This window comes from Lemur catta, chromosome 21, assembly GCF_020740605.2.
Source record: "Lemur catta isolate mLemCat1 chromosome 21, mLemCat1.pri, whole genome shotgun sequence".
Taxonomy (NCBI): Eukaryota; Metazoa; Chordata; class Mammalia; order Primates; family Lemuridae; genus Lemur; species Lemur catta.
The window spans coordinates 28,147,182-28,172,459 of record NC_059148.1 but is presented as its reverse complement, the minus strand read 5'-3'; the positions used below and the strand labels follow the sequence as shown (position 1 = coordinate 28,172,459).

The 25,278-nt window shown below is 48.0% G+C and overlaps 1 protein-coding gene across 1 annotated transcript in view; it reads right to left on the bottom strand.

The window, feature by feature from the left end:
- DNAH10 (dynein axonemal heavy chain 10) overlaps positions 1 to 25,278 on the bottom strand; it is a 101,249-nt gene that overhangs the window by 61,418 nt on the left and 14,553 nt on the right. The window contains exons 9-30 of the mRNA XM_045534988.1: positions 24,759 to 24,949; positions 23,746 to 23,944; positions 22,425 to 22,619; positions 21,610 to 21,780; positions 20,071 to 20,247; positions 19,124 to 19,249; positions 17,751 to 17,923; positions 17,156 to 17,307; positions 14,792 to 14,956; positions 14,000 to 14,207; positions 12,678 to 12,834; positions 11,100 to 11,576; positions 10,828 to 10,986; positions 9,994 to 10,110; positions 9,810 to 9,912; positions 8,285 to 8,463; positions 7,582 to 7,793; positions 6,699 to 6,852; positions 5,867 to 6,100; positions 3,606 to 3,728; positions 1,465 to 1,698; positions 374 to 597 (exon numbers count right to left, since the gene is read on the bottom strand). Of these exons, the coding sequence (XP_045390944.1) occupies positions 374 to 597; positions 1,465 to 1,698; positions 3,606 to 3,728; positions 5,867 to 6,100; positions 6,699 to 6,852; positions 7,582 to 7,793; positions 8,285 to 8,463; positions 9,810 to 9,912; positions 9,994 to 10,110; positions 10,828 to 10,986; positions 11,100 to 11,576; positions 12,678 to 12,834; positions 14,000 to 14,207; positions 14,792 to 14,956; positions 17,156 to 17,307; positions 17,751 to 17,923; positions 19,124 to 19,249; positions 20,071 to 20,247; positions 21,610 to 21,780; positions 22,425 to 22,619; positions 23,746 to 23,944; positions 24,759 to 24,949 (4,130 nt within the window). The remainder of the gene's footprint in view (positions 1 to 373; positions 598 to 1,464; positions 1,699 to 3,605; positions 3,729 to 5,866; positions 6,101 to 6,698; positions 6,853 to 7,581; positions 7,794 to 8,284; positions 8,464 to 9,809; positions 9,913 to 9,993; positions 10,111 to 10,827; positions 10,987 to 11,099; positions 11,577 to 12,677; positions 12,835 to 13,999; positions 14,208 to 14,791; positions 14,957 to 17,155; positions 17,308 to 17,750; positions 17,924 to 19,123; positions 19,250 to 20,070; positions 20,248 to 21,609; positions 21,781 to 22,424; positions 22,620 to 23,745; positions 23,945 to 24,758; positions 24,950 to 25,278) is intronic.

Sequence of the window (25,278 nt, the reverse complement as noted above, 5' to 3'; positions counted from 1 at the left end):
TGCATTTTTCAATTCAAGAATGATTGATTAAAATTCATTAAATATTTTAGCAAAACTTTACATACACATAGTCGATCCTACTGAACCCCTGGTTGCTGTTGGTTCATAAGTCAGTGGTTCTCCCCGGCCCCACGTGCAGAGCTCCCGAGAGCAGGTGCGGGTGGAGCCCAAGAATTCGCATTCCCACCAGCTGCCAGGGAGCTCGCCTGCGCCAGGGGGGGCATTTGAAGGCAGCTCTCTGCCGGCTGGTTAGTAGCTACTGCGAGAAAAGAAAACCTGCTGTGCAAAGTCAGCCAATCTCCAAACCCTGGAAACGGCTCCGTTCTGCCCACCGACAGGCGGGAGCCGCCCACCTCCCCCCGCACGGCCTCACCTGCTTCTGTCCTCGCAGTATCTGAAAATGGCCTCCTTGGTGATGAGTCTGTTAGTCCTTCTCATCTCGTTCAGCACCGCCGTCATCCAGTCCTCCACGCGCCCTTCGGCCCGGATGACCTTCCGGAACTCCATGACTTCGCCCTCCGCTGAAATCATGGCGGACGCCAGCTTCTCCCCACTGTCCCCGTCGTTAAACCTCAGTGATGCTACGTTGTCGTACATCTGCAATACAGCGGCAGAGACCACCCTGTCATACTGTCACCGCGTTCTGAAATCAAAGACCAGCCCTCGACGCTCCCTCCTACGGCAGAGCTGCCGGGACGCGAGCCACAGCAACCGGCGGCCGGGGTCGCACACCGAATGTCACCCGGCTGTCTGCGCTCCACAGACAGGGACTGGGTGCTTGCGTTCACCCGGCACCGTGCGGGATCGGTGGTGGATTAAAAGAAGAAATGAAAAGAAGACAGACTCTCTAGCACTGCTGGCATGAGGAGGAATCCAGACATAGGCCCCAGTGGAGCGTGCAGGAGGAAGGAGGGTAAGGAAACAGCCCGGGCTGGGGAGTTAGACGTCAGTGGTGGATAAGCTTATTTAGCCACCATCGAAAGGCGGGCACTTTGCTAAGTACTTCTCAAATATTAACTCATTTCATCTTTATAACAACTCCACTGAAACAGGTAACTATGAGGGTTATGTCCATTTACAGACGAGGAAACCCATGCTCAGAGAGGTTAAGTAACTTGCCAAAGGTCGCACAGCAACTCAGTGGTGAGCCGGGATTTGAACCCAGGCGATCTGGTTCCAGAGTTCCTGCACTAAAGCACCATCCTCTACTGCCTCTCTGTTTATTATATTAGCCTTTGTATATGTCTGTATTTCTTTGGTTTCTCAGGAAAAAAAAAGTTTTGGACTGTGGAGAAAGAGCTGAGGCTGGTGTCATTCCAGACTGAGTATCGTCAGGCTCATGTTCAGAAGAAAACTCCAGCAGCAAAGCACAGTCCTAAACCTCAGGGTTGCGGAGCTCCTCGCAAAGGGAACCGGGGAAGCCCCACCTGCAGTTGGGAAGCTCGCGCGGGAGCCGGCGCCCACCTTTATCATGTGCTCCTGCACGCACAGCGGGTCGCTGCTGCCCAGGATGCTGAGCAGCTCGTCGTCGGAGATGAAGAAGAACCTGGGGAAAGCGTTTCTCTTCGAGTCCAGGTAGTCGTTCAAGCTCTTCTGGCACTTCTCCAGGCCCTCGCCGATGTTCTGCAGCTCCTGGAGGCGGTTCGGGGCCTCGCAGCAGCGCTTGATCACCGGGTCTTTCAAGGTCTCACCCATGATCTGCACGGGGACAGAAGGGCAGCGTCACGCAAGGTGAGCAGCGACACTGTTACTGTCCCCACGCAAGGTGAGCAGACACGCTATTCTTGCCCCTGGAACAGGCGTCCGCCAGGGCCCGGGCACACCAGAGAACAAAACTGACAAACTGCCCAGTGCCACAGCCTGGTGGGGGACCCAGGTGGCAAAAGCCATCAAATTTTCAAACAAGCACACCTATAGCACCTTCCAGCGTACTATACATGTAACTATTTCCTGGGGTTTTTCCCCATCTTCCCACTACAGGGCCAGCTGCTCGGTGAAGGCGCTGTATCTGCTTTGCTCCCTGCGGGTCCCGCCCACCCACGACAGGCCGCACACACAGCCGGCGCTCGGCCAGCAGCTGTTGCATGACCGAAGCCAGCGGCTGCACTTCCAACAGTCTGCACATATGCTATGGTCACTGCAGCGCTCGCTAGCCGGGCAAAAAACAAACAAAAAACAAAAGAAAGAAAGAAATCGCCGAAACGTCCAACAGCAGAGACACAGGTAAATAATCTGCTGCAAGTGACAACTTAGTTGTTTGTTTATTGAAATACGTCAAAAATGTTGAGTGAAAAGAGCCAATTATATTGGCAAGGAGGATGGTGCTTTGTGGAATCCTTCCTTATCGATACGTATCGGTAGGTTTACACGGGAATCGCCACTCTGGGAATCCACACGCTCAGCTGTTAAAATGATTGTCTCGGGTGGGGGAGTGGTAAGTATTTTTTTTCTATTTTTCTTGGCTTTCTTTTTTTTTCTTTGCTTTTTAAATAATTTCTAACTTCTTCTATAATGAATCGATATTTGCTGTGTATTTTTTTTAAGTTTTTCAAAAAAGAGCTTATGCAAATGGATAAGAAACAATTATCAACTCTAGCAGGTCGAGCGGACGGAAACGTGACCCGCCGCCCGTAACTGAACGGCACGACAGCACGGCTGAGCGTTAACAGCAGAGACTCGGCTTTGGGGGTGGGTGGTCCGGGTTACAGTCCCAGCCACGCTAATTAGTGGCAGCAGTGACGACTGCCACAGCCCTGTCTGGAAAGGATGTTAAAATGAGCGTACCCTTTCATGGGCAATTTGCCTTCCAACAATCTGTCTTAAGGTATTCACCCTAAATATGGAAAAAGCATTAGGCACAAACCCGCACGTTATTTATGCAAGCAAAGAATTCTGCTGAAACAAAAGGTCAAATGACTACAGAACAGTCAGCTAAACTAATGTCAACCCACTCACTGGAATAGCATATAAAGCCATTAAAATGTTTTCTCAGATGGCTTCATAATATGAAATGTTTCTCACAATATTAAGATAAAATTATAAGTTATACTAATTGTACGCAATATGATTATCATTATGTTTTTTAACCTATTCACATAGGAAAAAGATAAAAGGAATAAATTGACAAATTAAAGTGGTCCCATGAAGGTGATAGAACCATTTTTCCTCCTTTTTTACATTTTCAAAATTTTTTAAACAAGCAAATATTACTTTTATGATAAAAATAAATATTTAAAAAGTTTCAATGGAATATGCCAGCCACTAAATATCAAACACACATTTTCTTTCTTTTTTTTCTTTTTTAGAAACGGGGTCTTGCTCTGTCGCCCAGGCTGGAGTGCAGTGGCGCTATCATAGCTCACTGTAACCTCTAACTCCTGGTCTCAAGGGATCCTCCTGCCTCAGCCTCTCGAGTAGCCGGGACTACAGGCACAAGCCACCGTGCCCGGCTCTGAAATTTTTACTAAACTGATTAAGGTCATATACAATAACAGAAAAAAATTCAGAAGCTACTAATGGAGAAAATATGACATGCAAATACAAAAATAAAAATATCTCAAAGCACTGTCCTCCTCTCATGACCAAAACAGACGCCAGTCACTTGCCCTTTTAAATATTCTGTCGATGTTGTCAAACTTCTTGGCCTCATCCGGAAGTTGTGATCTTATATCTCCGCCAATAAAAATGCTTTCAAGATACATCCATTTCCTCTGAACCAACATCCAAATCTGTGAATGCACAAGACGTTCGTGTCAGCAGAGGTTACGGGCACCTCAAGGACTGTCACGCCAAGCCCCACCTTGACACAGGACAGATGCGAATCGACTCGGGCGGGAGGGGTTTCCAGGCGAGACGGCGGAGTGAGGACTCACGTGGCCCGCTCCCCCTCCACCCAGATGGACAGCGTGCCGGAGAACACATAACTAAATGTTTAAAACTACATGGCCACACTCAAAAGCAAAAGGAAACGCTCAATGCCAGCCCAGGACAGGGAGGAAATTTCTAGTTATGAGCAGCGGGTAGAGCCCCATGACCCACAGCCACCAAGCACAGGCCATGCAGAAGTCCATGAAAAAAGTGAGCCCGGCACCCCGTGCCCCGCAGTCCTGCTACTAGACACAAAAGGATTGAAAACAGGGACTCCAATAAACAGCTGTACTCGAATGCTCACGGCAGAACTGCTCACGACAGCCAAAAGGGGGACACCCCCCAAATGCCCATCAACTAGTGGACAGACAGACAAAATGTGGTTTAGGCATACGATCAAATATTATCTAGCCATAACGAAGTACTGATGTACGTGGATGAACCGCAAAAACATTATGCTAAGCGAAAAAAAGCCAGACACAAATGGCCACGTATTTTGTGACTCCGTTTATGTGAAATATCTATTATACAGTAGGTAAGTCCACAGAGACAGAAAACAGACTGGTGGTTGCCAGGGGCTGGGGGGGGCAGTGGGTGATGGGGAGGGAATGACAGTTTAATGGGTACTGGGCTTTCCTTTGGCTTGCTGAAAATGTTCTGGAACTATAGGTGGTGGTAGCACAGCGTGGTGAATGTACTAACTATCACTGAGTTGTGTGCTTTAAAATGGTTCATTTTATGTTACATAAACTTCACTGATTAAACAAAAATTTTAGCTAGCAAAGAAAACAGCAGTGCTGTATGCATATTCTACACCAGAGCTTCCGCTAATACAAAGTCATAGACAAATAAACAAAAGCAAGCCAAGGAAGCCCGGGCATGATGGGAGGCCCGGGCCGGAGTCACACTTCCAGCCAGTGAACCAGGCCGGGCATCAGCCCACCCAAAGCTCTGACTGTGGCCAGGAACGAGGTGCTTGCCTGTGGTCTGGGCAGGAAAAATGGCAGCCACCCGAAAATGGTGGAATGAGCCTAGGTTGCTCACAGAGGGTCTGGACTAATATTGTCCACAAAGGAGGAAGGCCCCAAAGCACCTAATGGAAGACTTTGGTGTGTCCCAATGTGACAAGCCAGGTTAGAGAGACTGCAAAAGCAGATGACAAAGTGATGTAGCACAAGGAAAAAACTTTATGTGCGATGAAACTAAAAATAATCAAAATCACACAGAGGAAAACCCACCACAATGAGAGATAGCTGACAGACACAAAAAAGGAGGAAAATTCTTGCCTGAGAAAATAAAAAGTATAGAGAAATCTGAAAAGGACTTTAAAATAAACACATTTACAATTTTCTTTTCTTTTTTTTTTTGTTTGAGACAGAGTGTCCCTTTGTTGCCCTGGCTAGAGTGAGTGCCGCGGTGTCAGCCTAGCTCACAGCAACCTCAAACTCCTGGGCTTAAGCGATCCTACTGCCTCAGCCTCCCGAGTAGCTGGGACTACAGGCATGTGCCACCATGCCCGGCTAATTTTTTCTATATATATTTTAGTTGGCCAGATAATTTCTTTCTATTTTTAGTAGAGACGGGGTCTCGCTCTTGCTCAGGCTGGTCTCGAACTCCTGACCTCGAGCGATCCACCCGCCTTGGCCTCCCAGAGTGCTGGGATTACAGGCGTGAGCCACCTCGCCCGGCCACATTTACAATTTTCTGTGTAACAAAGGATGTGAAAGCATCCTTGCAACAAGAACAGGACAGTATTAAAGAAGAACAGAGACATATAAAAAAGAACCAATTACGAATCTTGGAAACCAAAAATCGTTCATTGAAATTAAAAGTCAGATCAGCTCCTCTAATCATGCACTCTTCTCCCCAAAATAAACCAAGACAAAAGTATGAAAGAGCATCATTCATTTCTAAGCACAAAATATTCTCATATAGAAGTTCTTTCCTGCTATGAATTGGCTCTAATCCATTTTTTGGGGGGGGGGTCTTTTTCTCTCACCTCAATAACTTCCCCTATTAGAGAAAGTGTTTTTTCCCATTTGTGAACAGTTTGCAGAAAAGGCCCCACAAATCTGCTTCCTGAGATGCTTTGCAGGTTGAAAGTGTTGTCATCGAGGGACTGAATAATATCATCAACAGAGCCCAAAACGTAGCCTCGCTCCTGCGTGCCTTTGTAATACTTGACCACAGTGAATTTCATGTTTTCCCATGTGTCCAAGATTTCCTTCACAGCCTGGTCAGGAACAGAAAAAGAATGATTCAGACACACAAATCAGAAAGACAAACGCAACCCGACAGCAACTTCCTCTGCTTGACTTTGACTGGCAATTTGACCAGAGTCCTGGATCAGTTTCCTGAAAAGTCGAGATTCTGTCATGGCAAAATAGCCATTCATCAAGCATTTGCTGTGTGCCAGGTACGCGTGTTACATACTGCTACGGTTTGGACATTTGTCCCCTTCAAACCTGCTGTTGGAATGTGACCCCAATGCCGGAGGTGGGGCCTGGCGGGAGGTGTTTGGGTCACAGGTGCGGATCCCTCATGCAATTTTAAGTAGGAAAAGATATACAGTAAAATGTTAATTATAATTATCCCTAGGTGGTAGGATTATGAGTGGGTTTTTTCATTTTTCTACCACGAACAGTCATGACTCTATAATAAATAGATGCCAATAAAACTACAGGAGCAATAAAAAATGTAACTGAGGCAGAAATCCTATTTCTACAACGTGTAATTCTTTATTCCTAAAGCGACAGGTACGAGAGCAAATATCTCTTCTCTCTGAGTAAAAACAATGCTTCCTGCAGGCTGCTCGCCGGCCACGGTCTCACCTTCTCGATGGCGACCTCCTTGATAGCCGAGGTGACGATCTCCTTGAGGACGTCCGTGTGCCTGTGAAGTTCCATCGCAAACATGTTTTGCAAGGTGAACGTGTCGGTGGTTTCAAAATGGACGCCTGTTTTCTCCATCAGCTCTTTCCAGTGCCTGAAAGCGCATCAGCGTTACCCCTGCGTGCGGACCGCATTTAGGGGCCAGTTCAGTCACGGGACACGTCCCATTATGGAAACTCCTTTCATAGAATTCTGAACTATGAGGACATCAGTGGCAGTTTATTCCCCAAATTTCCCCAAGTCCCGCTGGCTAAACCCAGGGAACTGCACCCAGTAAGGTCCCACGGGCAGGCGACAGATGCCGTGGGTGGGGAACACACCCTGATCTCAACACCGTTTTTAAGAAGAATGCAAAATATCGCAGGAATCAATTTGCACGTCGGTTATATGTTGAAATAATGTTTTGGATGTATTGGGTTCATTCAGATATATTCTTAAAATTAGTTGAAGCTGTTTCACTTTGAGCTTTTAACGTAGCTGCTAGAAAACTGTAAATGACATGTGACTGTCATGATATTTCTGCTGGACAGGCCTGTTCTAGGCCCCTTTCTATCTATATATATTTTTTGATCTTCAAATGAGCAACTGCAAATGCTGCTTTATACCTGATAGGGATTATTTTTTTTAAAAGAATCCTTGTGGTTGATAATCTTATAGAAGGACTATTACAGAACTGTTTCTTGCATATGTATAGCAAAGCATCATTGCTGAAACTTTGTTCCTTGTCCCCAGATCTAAGCAAAGATAAGGTCCCGAGGGGACATGTTTTAAACTAAAAGTTCCTTCCACACTTTCCCATCAGCTGGCAGGGGACAAAACAAACCTGTCTCTTAGCGCCTCATGTTTCAAGTCAAGAAGTAAAGGAATGGAGTCTTTGAAAGCCTTCATTTTCGCTTCCAAATGGTAGGCCACTGACAGGTTGCGGACCTGCCGAGGCAGCTTTCTCAGAGCCTTGAGAAAACCTTCAATTCCGTCCTGGAGAAACTGCACGTTGAGGTTGGCCCAGAGGGTCTGAGACCATTCTTCCTTTGCAATCTAGAAATATGCAAGAAATGGTGCCATCAACAAGACCCCTTCGGAAATGTCACTTGACAGGAAGAGCAGGTTCTTACCTTGGTCACGTTCAGCTCTTTGAAAATATTATTACTGGCGGGTGTGGTGGCTCACTCCTGTAATCCTAGCACTTTGAGAGGCCAAGGCAGGAGGATCGCTTGAGCCCAGGAGTTCAAGACCAGCCTGGGCAACATAGCAAGATCCATTTCAAAGTGTGCAATTCCATGGCATCAAGTACATGCGCAAGGTTAGGCAACTCTCGCCAATATCTATCTAGTTCCAGAACTTTTTCAGCACCCCAAATGGAAACCTGTACCCATGGGCAGTCACTTCCCGGTCCCCTCTCTACAGCAAAAATGAGCATTGTTGCGAAATCTGACCCAAGCTCTTCACTATGGTGGCGTCGAAGTCCACGGGGCCTAGTTAAGCCCCGCGTTGCCCACGGTGGCGCTGGGCCTGTTGGGGACGCTCACCTTCAGGCTTCCGTAGAGCTCGTAAATCATCTTCAACCCGTTCATCTCCTTCTGCACCTTGAGCAGCTCCGGGTACATCGTGATAGGCAGGTCGAAGAGTTTCTCGGCGTTGGCCAGCTCCTGGCGGTTCTTTTCGTGTTTGGCCAGCTCTCTTTCGAACTCGCCTAGAAGTTCCACTCCTGGTAAATAAACATGAAGATGGAGGAATAAATAAAATTTTAAGGTATATAAAATTGAGCAAGAAGTCATGAGCAATGTACACAAATTATAATTCCATCCACATAAGCCACGTGGGAAAACAAACGTAGAATCACCAGACTGTCTCACGCCATCATTCTAACAGAAACCAAAGGCCAAGGGCATCTGCTGTCTCCCCTAGTTAGAAAATTCAAATTGTCACACCCAGAGCATTCGAGAAATGAGGCCATTTTAAAGGAATCTGAGCTGGTCTCCATCTGGTCTCCATCACCCATCCTTCGCTGCCTCACTTGAGACCTTTGTAACCGCACGGACAACTGTCCTACACACTCTGTTCACAATTCCACACTCTCTCTCCAACTCCAACGGCCATCGGGACCCTACACCACCACTCACAGTCCCCCATCCAAAAGGCAACCTTCCACTGTCTTCATGGCTGAGTAGAACTCCATGGTGTACATAGACCACATTTTATTAATCCACTCATGTATGGATGGGCACTTGGGTTGTTTCCACATCTCTGCAATTATGAATTGTGCTGCTATAAACATTCAAGTGCAGATGTCTTTTTTTATAGAATGTCTTCTTTTCCTTTGGGTAAATACCCAATAGCGGGATTGCTGGATCAAATGGTAGTTCTACTTTTAGTTCACTAACTGATCAACACTTATGTGCACATACGGAAGTAACATTCATCGGGTGTCGGGCAGGTTCGGGGGGAGGAGGGGATGGGTAAATTCACACCTAATGGGTGTGGTGCGCACGTCTGCAGGATGGGCAGGCTTGTAGCCCTGACTCGGGTGGGACAAAGGCAATATATGTAACCTAAACATTTGTACCTCCGTAATATGCTGAAATGAAATTTTTAAAAAAAACAATACACGAAGCAAGTTTAAAAATATACATATACAACCTTTTCAAGACGTCTTTTTTAGGCAGTTCTAAATAGACTTGTCCTGTTTCTTTTGAATCCCCAGCCATCTTTGGTTTTTACCAGTCTCATGGTATTTATCCAATTCTCTTTAGAATAAGAATGCTAGTATTTTTAATCTTATCACTCTTTTAGTCCGTGTGACTTGAAGGGCAGGGGACAAACATGCAGCAGTCAAGGTCCTCAGTCTAAAGGACAACCGTAACTGGAGAAAAGCAGTGAGAGCGTGGAAGGATACAGGCTGCGTTTATCAAGGCAGACGCTGGCGTCTAAGACGTCCGATCTGCAGCAGAAATCTCTGTCTCCCCGGTGGGAGGCCACACCGTTACACTCCTGTAAAATTCTTAAGCAAAACGTACTCAAGCCGCCCAGTAAGACCAACATGAATATTCTTACCTTTATCGAGATCCTCACCAACAGAACCAGGCCCTTGGCTGTAAAACCGTTTTGAAAACTCCTCTATCAGAGCCCGGTAGTTGGCTATTTCACCTCGAGTAATCTGAGGAAAACGAGGTCACATTAATTTAGCCCAAATACACTTTTCAACATCTTCACCCTGAAAGCGAAATCTGAAAGGTACCTCTGTGAACGTTCTCTTTATACCCCCAAGAGCATGTTCCACATTCACCGACTCGTTAAACAGATCGGACCACATGCTCTCGATATTTTCAACGAGTTCTCTCTCTGCATCAGAAGGCTAATGAGGAAAAAACAAACAATTCCACATATGTTAGACCTTCTCCATAATACCCCATATATCATACGCTCCCTTCTGTCTTTTATTCCCGTGGTTCATTCTAATACTTTGACCTGAGCTTTTAGCTCATTAATGTTCTATTCGGTTGTGTCTGATCTGCTTTTGCTGTTTCCTTAACTAACCCTTTGATCTTTTCATTTCAAGCATTGTAATTAATCAGTTCTAGAATTTACACTTACAACTGATTACTTAAAGTCACTTATTCAGGCCGGGCACGGTGGCTCACGCCTGTAATCCTAGCACTCTGGGAGGCAGATCAGGGCGGATTGTTTGAGCTCAGGAGTTCGAGACCAGCCTGAGCAAGAGTGAGACCCTGTCTCTACTAAAAATAGAAAGAAATTATATGGAAAGCTAAAAATATATATAGAAAAAATCAGCCGGGCATGGTGGCACATGCTTATAGTCCCAGCTACTCGGGAGGCTGAGGCAGGAGGATCACTTGAGCCCAGGAGTTTGAGGTTGCTGTGAGCTAGGCTGATGCCACGGCACTCTAGCCCGGGCAACAGAGTGAGACTCTGTCTCAAAAAAAATAAAATAAAAAATAAAGTCACTTATTCAGAAATGAATCTATGGCAGTGCACTTGAGAAGTATTTCTGAAAAGGGTCAGAGTAGCCAACCCAACTGTAAAATGCACAAGAAAACAGAAGTTGACTTACAAAGAGGTTATAGATCGCCATGGTGCGGTATCGCTCCTGGATATCCCTGTATCTTAGTTCCATGACTAAAGATTTACTTCTAATTTCTGCAATTGTGGCAAGGACAAACTTGAGATCCTCCAGGGTATTAGGGCTCTTCTTAAGGTTTTTGGCCAGGTGCTATAAACGAAAGTTCAAAGGACACTAAATACACATAGAAAAAACAGTTATCAGTACAAACGAAGCCCAACCTTCATGGAAAGTAGTTTCAATTAAACACAGCACTTACGTACCTCGATCTCTTCGTGCAGATTGTAGAGCTCCTCCTTTGCTGACTCGTTGAGAAGTTTTCCGAGGGAAACCACCCAGGACTTGGCATTTTCCTGCACCGTGTTTGCCAGAGGCCCGAGCTGGAGCCTAACGCAGTGCTCGTCCTTAGTTAAAGGGTAGCGCGTGACCTCGCTGGCTATCTTGGCGTAGAACTGCAACTTCTCATCATAGGCTGTGCAAGTGGGTTTCTTGGCAGCAAATTTCTCCATCACGATAGCCTTGTCCAATTTCCAGAGAGGTCGATACCGCTTCCATTTCTGCAGGTACTTCATGAGATTGACCAGAATCCTGTGGACGTTTTGGGGGATCATAACAGCTTGCTCAATTATCTGAGGAGTCACAGAAATGTCATTGTAAAAGCTCATTATGACAACTTCTTCTTCCTCCCCCTTCTGAGGAGGGCATTCTATGCAGCTGCCGTTCATCCAGCGCACAAAGTTCTGGCGAAACAAGAATTGGGGGAAAAGGTAGTATTTTAGTCTCTGTTTTGTCTCCCGTGTATGTATTAGTATTCAGTGATAAGTCTTGCCTAGTAATGGAAACCATTTTATTATTGATAAACTATGCTAGATCACAAAAATTACCACAGTAACCTTTGTTCCCCCCATCGAGAGATGGAGTCTCCCAAGGTGATGGTTTAGGAAAGAAAAAGAAAAAGGACAAAAAACAAAGTAAGAGATGGAGTCTATTTCCCCATCTTGGACCAGTCTGGTGACTTAACTTGACCCAGTGGAAAAGGGGCAGAAGTAGTTTACGCAAGTTCCAAGCCAAGGATGCAAGAAGCCCTGCAGCTTCTACTCTTGTGGCGTAGACATGGGAAAGGAGAGGAGACAGATCGGGTGTGTTTGGGAGACTTGCCGATGGGCTGGGTGTCACTGGGTGGCAGAAACAGAGGAATTGGGGACGGCTCCCAGGTTTCGGGCTCAAGCCACTGGGTTGATGTTGGTGCCATTCCCCGAAGTGGGAAAGCTGGGACAGGACCAGTCTGCAGGGCGGGAAAGGTCAAGAACTCCACCTTGGGCATGTCCAGGCTAAGGCCCAAAGGGGACGTTCAAGCGGACAACCGCGTGGACCTGGGCTGGAGGCGGGAGTGCGGCGGGGGCGGGTGCCGTCACGGAGGCTCTCAGAGCCGCAGGACTGGAAGAACAGGAGCGGCGCGTGGCCGACAGAAAGACACAGCACACAGCTTGGAGGGACAGAGCAAGAGAAAGTTCCTGTGAGTGCCCTTTTTATTTTCTCTCCATCGAAAAAAGACTTAAACATGTTTGTAGATTCACAGAAGAACCCAACATAGGAAAAGGGAAAAACCGAGAAGGCAACAGAAAGAGAGGATAACTGATTAAAAAAGAGAGAGAGTGAGCGAGCAGCCAGGACGGGCTTTGGGACACTCTGGAATTGGGGGCTCTACGGGGAGGCGCTAGGGAGACAGAGGCAAGAGCAGCCGCGTCCTCCACCTCCTGGTCACTTGCTTTGGATGGCGGGAGGGCGCAGCCACCTGCAGCGAGACGCCACCTGAGAAGCGACGGACTCTCTGCCGTTACCTTGGTGATCTCCACGCAGTTGCGGACGCAGTGGATGCACATTTTGTCGATCTCGTTGGCGTTCGGGTGCAGGATGATCTCCGGAGCCGTCAGAATGGTTTCCGTTTGGAACAGAGGGACGTTTCCCAGGATTAACGCATTAAAAGACTGCAAATTCCTAAAAGCGTAAATGCCAATAGCTGAGTGCCCGGGAGAGCGAAGTACACGGCACAGCGGACGGAGAGGACCGGGGTCACAAGAGTCACAGGTGAGGAGCCCACCCCAAGGAACCCCACGCTGTGGGGTGCGGCGGACAGTCCGGGCTGAGTTTCATGGTATTTTCTTGGTCCTAAATTTATACAAATAGTTCATTTCTACTTTTGGAAAGTCCAATGCCCGTTGGTTGGAAAATACTTAAATGACACCGATCACTTCCGGAAGCTGTTCGACTCTGGTTCAGGAAAAGGGAACATTCACGCCCCTCGCAACCTGCACCAGCCCGCTCTGTCCTCTCCGGGTCACGCTGGGGGTGACACTCGGGAGATGGGACTTCATTAGCCCCCAGCGCGGGGCCCCTGCGCTGCCCCTGCAGTAGTTCATGCGGCAGCTGGGGGAGAGACGTTTTAAACACATGTGACTCTCCCTCCCCGCGCTGAAAACACTCAGTAGCCTCCTCTTGCTGTCAGAGTGAAATGCAAGCCCTTGTCCTGCCTTCCCGGCTCTTTTTTTTTTTTTTTGCGAGGGGGGATTTTATTGTTGTTGTTGAGACAGAGTCTCGCTCTGTTGCCCAGGTTAGAGTGCCGTGGCGTCTTCATAGCTCACAGCAACCTCAGACTCCGGGGCTCAAGCGATCCTCCTGCCTCAGCCTCCCGAGTAGCTGGGACCACAGGCGCTCGCCACCACGCCCGGCTAATTTTCTGAACACAGACACACTATGTCTTTCAGACAGTTAGAGTGGCAAGAGGGATCATTTCCTGTTCTGAACGCTGAGGCGCTAACAAGAGTGTGAGCCCAAATGAAGGTCACCCCCTCTATCCTGTGAGGGCCCCTTCGGCCAGAAAGCCGTCTCCTGATTTTCATTTTGTACCTGGCCACCCTCTTTAACTGTCCGTGTACATAAAATATTTTAATCTAAGCACATTGTTTCTAAAACATGCAATAAGAAGATGAACTCTGAGCACAGTGGTCCCAGCTACTAGGGAGACCCAGGCAAGGAAACCCTCGAGCCCGGGAGCTCGAGGCTGCGGTGCGCTACCATCATGCCTGCGCGTAAACGCTGAGCTCCAGCCTGGGCAGCACAGTGAGACCCCGGCTCTAAAAAACAAAAAAGAAGATGCACTTACTTGAGGATGAGCTTCGTCAGGACCTCATAAATCCTATTTTCCCAGTACTCGTAGTAGGAGGCCAGCTTGGGGGCCTTGCCCGTGTTGGTGTGGATGACCAGACCCTCAGCTTTGGTCAGCAGAGGTCCGATGGCAAGATACCACTGGACCATGTGGTCCACGTCTCGGGCCCTTTCTCGATCAATGTGCTCAAAGAATTCCTTCACACCTACAGAGAAAGACATTTGTCACAGCTGTCCGCAAAGACAGGCAAGGACAGAGCTCAGAAAGCAGTCCTAACACCAGCCCTGTGTCTCGGAAATACATAAACAGCCCCTAACCTTGACCCGAAGCAGAAAACAAGTCAACACCAGAAGTCAAGACACACCCTAAGCAACGAATAAATTACAACTTGGGGATGCTCGTTACGTACGCGGAAGTACACCACATCCAGGAGGTGGCTTTTCTGTCTTTGGGCGATCTTGTTTTTCTTGAATTCCTTGTTGACTAGTCTAAGAATGCTTAAACTATCTTGTGTGAATGTGCAAATGCGAGCCCATAAAAGCACGACTCATTTTACTGTTACAACATTATCGACAAAAGTGCTACTGATTTTTCAGACTCAATTCTCAGCAATCAATAAAACATCACAAAAAGCAAGAATTACCCATGGTTCTTTCAAGGAAGATGACTGAGTTGCTTAGGAATGGTTTTATTCAATTCAGTGGTTTCATTTACGTACATGGATATAAAACCACAACCAGGAGGCTCATGGTTCACCGCACAACCGGAGCACCGAGAGGTCAGACCTACCTGGCAGCTCTTCCTCGCTTTTGGGCACTGGATATTTAAAGAGATTCATGCTCTCTATTAATGTGAGCCTGGAAGAAATGTCATCTGCATTCTTATGGATCTGGTGCACGAGAGACTCGAATTTCCCAATGGCCTGTTTGCACCGACTTATGTAGTCCCCGATGCCTTTGGAGAGAAAAAGGAAGAGACTGGGCTTCCGAGTCTGTCTCTCCACATGCCTCTCACCGACGTTACAGACATTAACACCGTCCCTCCACGGGGAAGACCCTGCTTAGTCCAACTCCCTTGGGCCTTGGAGGCGGCAAAGGGACCCTGCATCCCTAAGAGACCAGGACAAGGAGCCTGGTGCGCAGAATCACCAAGCAATACGTGTCTTCTGTTTGCATTTTGGCAGAGCCACGTGGGAGGCACACGGGGAGAAAGAGAATGCGCAGCCCTGTTGTCCCGTCGCCGGGCTCCCCCGACGCGCTACCCCGCACTGCCGGCGGCCTCCTCCGAAAGGCAAACAGCAAGAGGGTGAACGGTAAACCCGGGTTAAGCACTTATGACCAGTCTCACACTTTATATACTCTAAAATCCTCAAAACCGATAACAGGCTGTACTGTAAGCCATGAAACTATAACATTTTTAGGGGGGAAAAAAGGGAGAAAACCTTTGAGATCCAGGGTGAGGTGATGATTCTTAGACTTGCCACCAAAAGCAGGACCCATTAGAGGAAAAACTGACAAGCTGGATTTCTCCAAAATTTAACACTTTTGCCCTACAAACGACCCTCCTAAGAGAAAGAAAAGATGCTCTACAGAGTGGGAGAAAATATCTATAAACCGCACATCCAGCAAAGGACTAATATCCAGAATATTTAAGATCTCTCAAAACTCGACAGCGAAGAAGGCAAACGATGTAATTGGAAAATGGGCAAAAGACATAAAAAGACCCTTCCCTCAAGAGGACAGACAGACGACAAGTCAGCACGTGAGAAGATGCTCAACCTCCTCAGTCACTACAGAATGCAAATCCAACCCCCGACGAGCTGTCTTTACACAGCTCTCTGGGCTAAAAAATAGCGACCCCATCAAATGCTGGCCAGGATGTGGAGAGACAGGACCGCTCACGCATTGCTGACGGAAATGCAAACTGGCACGGCCACGCTGTAAAACAGGATAACAACTAAAAAATAAAAAAAGGAGCTAAGCTAAACATGCAACTACCACACAACTCAGCAATTGCACTCCTGGCCACTTGTCCCATAAAAGTGAAGACTCGTGTTCACACAAAACCCTGTACACAAATGTTTACGGCAGCTTTATTCATAACAGCCAAAACGGGAAACAACCTAGATGTCCTTCAAGAGGCGAACGGCTTAAACAAACAACGGTACGTTGATACCGTGGAGTACTATTTAGCAAGAAAAAGGAACAAATTGTCAGTAGATACAATAACTCACATGGCTCTTCAGAGAATCAGGCTGAGCGAGAAAAGCCAACCCAATAAAGGTTCTATAATACATTTCATTTAGATAACACTCTTGAAACGACAAAATTGCAGACATGGAGGACAAATTCACGGCTGCCACGGGTTAAGGAGAGGGAAGTGGGTGTGGCTGTAATCGCTGCAGTGTGGGAATGTTCTCTAGCTTGACTGTATCAGTGCCAGTATCGTGGTTGTGATCTTCTAGTTTTGCCAGCAGTCGCCCCTGGAGAGAACTGGGTAAAGGGCACACGGGGTCTCTCTGCAGTAATTCTTAACAACTGCATGTGAATCTGTAATTACCTCCAGATTAAATTTTTAATTAAAAAAGTAAAAGTCACTTTCTTTTTGGAGGAGAGCACATTGGGTCTGCAGAGTGTGACAACGGCCCCCCTCTTAGCATCACCGCACCTACAGCCTGGAGATTAGCTCTGAGTTCCACAGAGTGTATTTCATCAACCCTCAAAAATTATTTGATAACTGTATCTGTAAGCACACAAAAATTGTAACTCAAATAAAACAACCTAAAAGAATTTGCATCCTAACATCTAAAAGGCAATAAACAGGCCAGGTGTGGTGGCTCATGCATGTAATCCCAGCACTTTGGGATGCTGAGGTGGGAGGATCGCTTGAGGCCAGGAGTTCAAGACCAGTCTGGGCAACATAGCAAGACCCTGAGACTCCATCTCTACAAAATATTTTAAAATTAGCCAGGCATGGTGGTGAGCACCTGTAGTCCCAGCTACTCGGGATGCTAAGGCAGGAGGATGGCTTGAGCCCGGGAATTCAAGGCTGCAGTGAGCTATGACACTACTACACTCCAGCCTGGGTAACACAGCAAGACCCTGTCTCTAAAAAGGAAAAAAGAAAAGGTAATAAATAGAAAAATTATGTTACCTAGTGAGTTCCAGTTCAGCCTCTTATATCCAGTCCTAAAAACTCGGATTAATTCCTGGCCATGATCGTCAAGAAGAACAGTCTCCGCCTCAGTTAACGTCCCTATGAGCGCGTGGTAGTGATCCAACATGCGCTGTATCCCGTCCGTGTACCTGCACGGGGCCGACAGGCATGGACGTGAGGACGCGCTGAACTGAACTCAAAGCTTCTGTCTGTAACCAGTAGGTTACCAAAGACCACGAACCCGTCTACAACTGCGATCAAGACATTTGCAAAAATTTAAAACAATACCACTCTTTTCATTAACTTTTTGAAAAATACTACTTTTCAGCCTGAGCAAGAGCAAGACCCCATCTCTATAAAAAATAGAAAAATTAGCCAAGCGTGGTGGCGCATGCCTGTAGTCCCAGCTACTCGGGAGGCTGAGGCAGGAGGATCGCTTGAGCCCAGGAGTTGGAGGTTGCAGTGAGCTGTGATGACACCACTGCACTCTAGCCTGGGCGACAGAGGGAGACCCTGTCTCAAAAAAAAAAAAGTGTAAAAAGGTCCCAAGGCTAAAAAGTTTACGGCTAGTTTAAGAGAACGATCTTTTTACCTAAGGAATTTGTCTTCCTGGAGAGCAACATTTCTTGCTAATTCAGGGACAACGAACCCCAGCTGTTCCAAGTACTTTGTTTCATGAATAATTTCTTTGAGCGCAGGTGAAAAATTGATTGCAAAAACAGCTCCCTTCTCTGGAGTGGACAGCTCGTCGCCAGTGGAGGACAGCTGCGGAAGAGACGAGACAGCGGGAGAGACGTGTGGGGAGCCCAGAAGGCAGTTCCGGAAGCAGTCGGGTCAGGACAACCCAAGGTAAAAGCGGATTTGAAAAAGATAAATGCAGAGCCCTTGACTGGGGCGCTGGCTGGAACGGGCTGGAATACAGACTTCAGTGAGTAGAGTTTTTAAAGAATTCCATTTAGTTGCATTTGAAAATTGGGTGATTTCATATAAAAATCCAGAATTCTGGCATCCTTTGGAAAACTGGAAAGTCTAGTCGTATAGCAAGAATAGCCTGAAGTCGGGGAGCAGCTGCCCCTTTGATGTGACCTGAGCAGATCGGCTCCCTGCAGGGGCCACCCAGCCCTCTCCACTCACTGTGGTACCTACGTCAGAATTTCGGGGACCAAAGACCTAAAACTGCCAGGCCACATCATCCCTCCATAATAGCTGGTGTGCGTTTACTGAGCACCTGCTATGTGCAAGGCCCTGTGCTAAAGATAAGGATGAATCACATGGAATGGCATTTTTCTGTAGGTTATTAACGGTCCACTAGGCCGGGTGTGCTGGCTCACGCCTGTAATCCTAGCACTCTGGGAGGCCAAGGTGGGAGGATCTCATGAGGTCAGGAGTTCGAGACCAGCCTGAACAAAAACAAGACCCTGTCTCTACTAAAATAAAAATTAGCCAGGTGTGGTGGTACACGCCTATAGTCCCAAATACTTGGGAGGCTGAGCCAGGAGGATCCCTTGAGCCCAGGAGTTTGAGGCTGCAGTGAGCTATGATGACGCCACTGCACTCTAGCCCCAGCAACGGAGCAAGACCCAGTCTCAGAAAAAAAAAAAAAGGTCAACTGATAGCAGCTACTTCATATGTAGTTCAACTAATCCTTTACTTGTTTACATCATCTGATCCAACTCATTTCATAAACGGGGAAACTGAGGCTCTGAGTGAAGCCTCCTGCCCAGGGAGCCGGTAGGGCTGCCTGGGTCCAGCCCGGGTCCTAACCATGCCGTTCCGATAGCTCTGTTCTCTTTCCTTTAGGCCCCTCCTCTTCTTCCCTGTCACCCACTGCCCTCCTTTGTCTTTGATTTTGGAAATAGCTGCCAACTTCGTGAGTGTCAACAAATGGAACTTCAGGAAAATGACACAGACGCCATCATCTGACACGGCCACCACAGCTGGGGACAAGAGTCTGGCAATACGCACCTTGGTCAGGATGCTCTTCTTCATGAGGTTTGGGAGGACCTGCTCCGCAGTGACTTTCCACTGCTCGTACTTTCTGTCTTCATAGTCCTTCATCGTCCTCCCCACTTCCAGATATTTCTGTTTTACCTACCGAAGAATGCACGCAACGGTCATTCTGCCCTCGGAAATAACGTTTTCTCCTCTCTCTACACACACATATGTTTTTTTAAATAACCTATTAACACATTTTGAAGAAGGAAGTAGACAGATTTTCACGCACTATGGAGGGTTTGTGTGGGGTGGTGTGAGTTGAAACGTAGGCGGAAGAGCAGGGATCGGCTGCTGCAGCCCATGATCCAAGAACGGTTTTTACGTGACCATGGAACAACAATAATGCTTCATAACTTGTGAAAATTATATGATATTCAAGTCGCAGCATCCACAAATAAAGTTTTATTGGAACTCAGCCACGCCTGTCCGTACACGTATTATCTAGGGCTACTTTCATGCAACAACGGCAGGTTGAATAAAATATTTACTGTCTGCGTCTTTAAAGAAAAGGCGTGCTGACCTCTGCTATATACCAAACAAAAATCCATGGGTGCGGGGGAGCGATGGTACCCCAAAATAGTGGCCATCCTCAAGAGAAGCTGAAAATCAAGGGCAAGAAGCAGCTCACGTGACCAGGACCTGGGACGATGTCCTACATATTAAGGTGCCAAAGACAAAGAACACAGAAGGGAGTTTTAAATATGAGCCCTGAATCACAGACCACAGGGAAGACCCTGTAACTGGCAGGCGTGGATGTGAAAGTGAGCTGGTTCCCACACGGGCAAACCCTCCGTGGCCTCTGCAGGGTGGCTGCCACCCAGATCTAACGACGCCCCCGGATGAGATGGGGGAGACCGGCCTGTCTAGGATGAAAGTATTAAATACAGAAGCAGATGGTTCCGGCAAAAGCAACGTACTTCCTGTCCTCGGTCACCCTCCAGTATCTCCTCCACTTCCTGAAATCGCAGGATGGTGTGCTTGATTCGATAGAACAGGGACCGCTCCCAGCAGATAGCACCCGCCACCGGGGGCAGGTTCTTATACAGCGGTGGGTTGTCCTGGTTCTGGAGGAAGAGCTTATTAATGATGTCAATCTGAAAAGCAATCAAACGCACTCTGTAAGGGACAAACATCACCGCGTTAGCCCAGAAAGATTTGAGATCTGAATCTGTAAGGAAATGAAAATTGCTATGTCAAGAAATAGTCTATAGAAGAGTGTTTTTACTACTTCCTTATTATTTATTACTTTTTCTTATGCTCTCTAGCAATTTTTTTTCCCTTTGGTTTAACCTATGCAATGCTCCAAATTGCCTTAGAGCTAACAGACCTTCCACACTGTGTACGTGGGTTTGACTGAATTATTAGAAACCCTGAAATGTGTTCTAGACGGGACCAGTGGCCGACCTGCATTTTAAAAGAAGCGTTTCCGTGCTCTCAAGTGGGTAACCGGGTGTGGCATGCACAACAAGGGCCTCCCAGAGGTGGCGTCCCCACCCCCCGGACCTGAGACTCTGTCGTGCTACTCGGCAGAGGAGAACCGAGGTTGCAGACAGAGCCGCGGTTGTCAGCCGGCTGATCTTAGAGCAGATTATCCTGGGCTTTCTGGGCAGGTCCCATGTATCACAAGGGTCCTCAAAACAGAAAGGGGAAGGCAGAGGAGGTCACACTGATCAGATGTGAAACTATTGTCGCTGGCTTTGAAGATGGCAGTGTTCCAGGAACCTCTAGAATCCGGGGGTGGGGGGGGTGGGGAACAGGCTTCTCCCTCGAAACTCCAGGAGAGGCTCCAGCCCTGCTGACACCTTGATTTACACCCAGGGACACCTGCGGCAAACTTCTGCCCTCCAGGAATATAAGATAACCCATTTGTTTTAAGTAGCTAAGTTTGTGGTCATTTGTTAACAGCAGCAATAGAAAACTAATATCATACATTAGGAGACCACTGAAGGCTTTTATTTGATACTATATTATGTTGCTCTAATTATTCACATATTCTCATTTTATATTCTGAATAAGACAATAAGCATTTTTGTTTGTTTGTTTCTCCCACTAGATACTGATTTCTTCGAAGGCAAAAGCTATGTTTCGTTTCTCTGTGCCCAGCGCCATACTGGGAACACATGAGCGCTGAATATATTTTTCTGAATTAACGACACATACATAGATGAGCCTTGGACACGGTGAGCTTTGACTTCTACCATTGCCAAAATTCTTGCTAACTCACACAGGGCCACCGCAACATCAGCTACATAATATTATACTCCATAAATTGGTATCAACTTTCTCCACTACATAAACAAACCCACTTTGGGTTAACCTGTATTATGTGACATGCTTATTTGGGAAAATCCTACAGTTTCTCTGAATTCAAATGGGAAAGGCAGAAAATGGTTCAGTTGTTCACATTTTGCCAAGCGTATTTTCACTGCTCCGCCAGCCACCAATTTGTCAATTACCTCTTTGCAATACTGCACAAGAATATCATTAAACTTCATCATCATTTGTCGATTAATAGCCTCCCGTGAACGAATGTGCTTGAATTTTAAAAGCATGTCAAACGCTGCTTCAGCTGATCGAAGTGTCTTAAAAGATTCATCAATAAAATTTTTTGCTTCTTTCTCAATAACCTGCAAAAAAAAGTCAAGAAAAGAGCCCTCATGCCCTTGTAATTATCCTGCAAAAACAAAGTGACGAGAGAAAAAAAAAAAACTCAGTGGCTTGGGACAGATTTCTTATTGTACCTTCTCTGCCTCAGACAATTCCCCGGTTTTTTTTATTCTGTTGCCTTTATCCACACCGATCTGACCTCCTGAAACGCCCTTTGTTTCCTCAGCTCTGTCCCCCCCACCCCGTCCAGAGCGTCCCCAACCCCAAAGGTTGCTTCCAACTTGTTGCCTTCACTGCCCTCAACCCCTGACAAAACACAGTTTTCAAAAACCCACCGAGCCCTTTGTGATTCTCTCGCTGTATCTGGTTTTATTTTTACCTTGATTCATAAATAGCTGAATTAATATTGTATGAAACAAACATCACAGAAATGCTACTGGTCTACCTCAATGTAAACTTTTCCACCTGGGGAACAGGAGTGTGGGCGAAGAAGATTAAGGAATGTTCACGTTTATTTTCTGACTTCTGTATTGTTTCTGTTTTTTACAAATAAGGATGTGCTGCTTTTTGTGATTTAAAAAAAAAAAATCCTCAGTGCATCGCTACGTAACCCAACAAAATTAACGTGGGGAAACAAGATTGAACCGATGGACGTGTCACTTGCCATAACTTCGATCTTGAACTCATCCATCACGTATTTCCAGTAATGGGAGGACTTGATGCTGAAGGGGTCAAAGGTCAGGCTTTCCATGGGGGTGACCAGGCTGTCCACCCTGCACAGGACGTCATCGATGCGCTTGGGATCCCCTGTCACAGCCTTGAGTTCTGGACCGAATATGTTGTAAAATTCCTCCATAACCTGCCCAATCAAACAGAACCACGAGGAGGTTACAGTTTGGTGTTCTCACGACTATGCTAATTACAAATGGATGGCAGATCTAGAGTCGCTGAGGGCAACCTCCTCCGCGACTAAGCCCTTGGGTACTTTGCCCACGGCACCTGGGATAAGATCAGGCGCCCTAACGTAGCCTGCAAGATGCACAAGGTCTGCCCCTGCCTCCTCCCCCAACTTCTTCCCAGACTGCTTTCCCCCTGCCACCCTGCAACCACCCCAGCCCTCCTTCAGGTCCACGTTCCTCTCTGCCTCAGGGCCTTTGCATTGCAGTTGGAAGTGCCTGACTAGCTCCTACTCATGACTAGTTATCCGTTTGTTGTGAACGACACTTCTAGACCAGGTCAGGCCTCGATGCACGTGCCAGAGCACCCTCAGTGTGCTTTCCACAGCGTCTACCTCAGCTGCAGTGTGTGACTGTGACATCCACCATCTTCCTCTTCCCCTGGACGGCAAGCTCCACGCGGCCACAGCCCCAGATGTTTGCTCAGAAGGGCCCTGTGCTGGGTTTAAGGCTCTGCTATTACCGACTTGAAATTCTTAATAATTTGATCTCTGAACTTGTGTTTTGTCAATGAGGTGTGATGTGACGGGGGTACATGTGTGTGGGCAGAGGAGGTGACAGCAATCTGCCTGTCTGCCGTTCCATGGGGCGCTGCGCTGCCCCCCAGCAGAGACTTCCAGTGGGTCCGTGAGTCCAGCAAGCCCCTAAGCGAGTCCCAGCCAGCGCGTGGCATCTATGACAAGTGCATGGGGCACTGTCATTGAGGAATGCCAACGTGTACTGGGAAGACAGAGGGGAACTTTGCAAAGGACACGGAGAAGGAGCAGCCAAAGAGGTCCAAGGAACCAAAAAGCAACGGGGAGGAAGGGATGTCACCAAAGACAAGAAAAAGTTACAAAGGTCTGGTGTGCTCTGATGCATTCTGGCTCATTCTAGCACATTCTGTGTATTCTTTCTCCAGGCCCTTCCTGACACCCACCTTCTGCCTGGCTGGGAGGGGTCCACCGTCACAAAGCCAATGGCGTCCCATCGGGCAGAGCCCCACACTCCCTGGCCTGACGCGCCGCAGGGGAGGCGGCCCAGCCCTACCTGCAGGACTTCGTACAGGTCCCCACAGATGGAAGCCATGTAATCCGTCCTCTCGAACAGCCGCTTCCGGTCAAACTCCCACCGAGCCTCTCTCCCCGAGGCCTCGATCTTGGCCCGGATGTCGAAGTAGGCCTTTTTCCACAGCTTGAGGGTGTTCTTGGCGTCCAAGGTCTTGTGCTGCGCGCTCGTTCGGTTTTCTCTGCAAAGCCAAGAGATGGCGTGGCGGGCGGGACGGCGGGATGAGGGGACGGCGGGGCCCCGGGGGGCGGGGGGGTCGAGTCTAACCCAGGAGCCTCCCTGGTTTCCCAAGTGCAAGGGCAGGAAGCCGAGCCACGGCCTGTGCCGCGCTGCCAGCCGGCGTGCAAGGCTGTGCCGCTTCTGGCGGCTTTTCTCTCTGCGGCACAAGGAGGGCAGGCGGCCTTGGGTCCCAGACTTGGGTACCCATTTCACCTACATAGATTTTCTTTCTTAAGAAAGTGAAAAAAGTTCTCTCTGTCCCTCAACATCTTCCATCACCCTCTACATCTTCAAAGGCTGTTCCGTCTGAGGGGGGCCGGGGTCCAGGACTGAGCACACCCTGGCCCTCTGCCTCAGTCTCCCCATGTACAACTGGGGAAGAAAGTCCTAGTTAAAACAAAATTTTATACACCTCTCCACATAATGGAGTATTATTCAGCCCTGAAGAGGAATGGAGCACAGATACGTCTACACCATCAGTGAACCTTGAAAACGTGATGCTGAGTCCAAGGAGCCAGACCCCACAGGCCACATGTCACAGGATTCCCATACTGTGTGCCCCCAGTGTACGGGTCCCTTGCAGGGAGGCTGGGAGTGACTGCTACAAGGGACCAGGCTTCTTGGGGGGATGAAGCAAACGTGCTAACATTGACTGCGGTGATGGATGCACAATTCTGCAAATACCCTAAAAGCCATCGAGTTGTACATTTTAAATGCATGAATTATAGCTCCATAAAGCTTTCTACAGTCAATAAACAAACGCTGTGGCTTCTCACCGGAACAGGGTCCGCAGGTTGACCACCCTGCTGACCCGCTCGGCGATCTCCCAGGCGATCCGCTCCATGAGCGGGATCATCCTCTCGTCCTTGTTGTAGTGGCGGGAGATGATCCACACCATCCGCAGGGCACGCATCATGGACGGGATGGTGTCCAGGACCACATGGAAGCTCGAGCCGTGTGTTATGTTCTGAGCGGGGAGCGCGTGAGAGACAGAGAGAGAGAGAGAGAGAGAGCAGTGTGAGACCTCGGCCGGGCGGCTCCCACGGCTTGAGAAACAGCGCGTGCGAGAACTTGCACTCTTCTCCATTCCTGGAAGAAGCGTGACCACTCTGTTACCCCGAAACCACAGGCTCTGCCACGTCCCGACCACAGGGGCGGCCCTGGGGCGCGAGACACCGCATGGAGGGGGAGATGCCAGGGGCGCCCGATGGGCAGGCAAAGGAGCCCCCTTGGAAGGGGGTCCTCTGGCCCAGCCACCCGCGGTTGTCTCCGAAGCCCAGATGAACCACCCTGCTA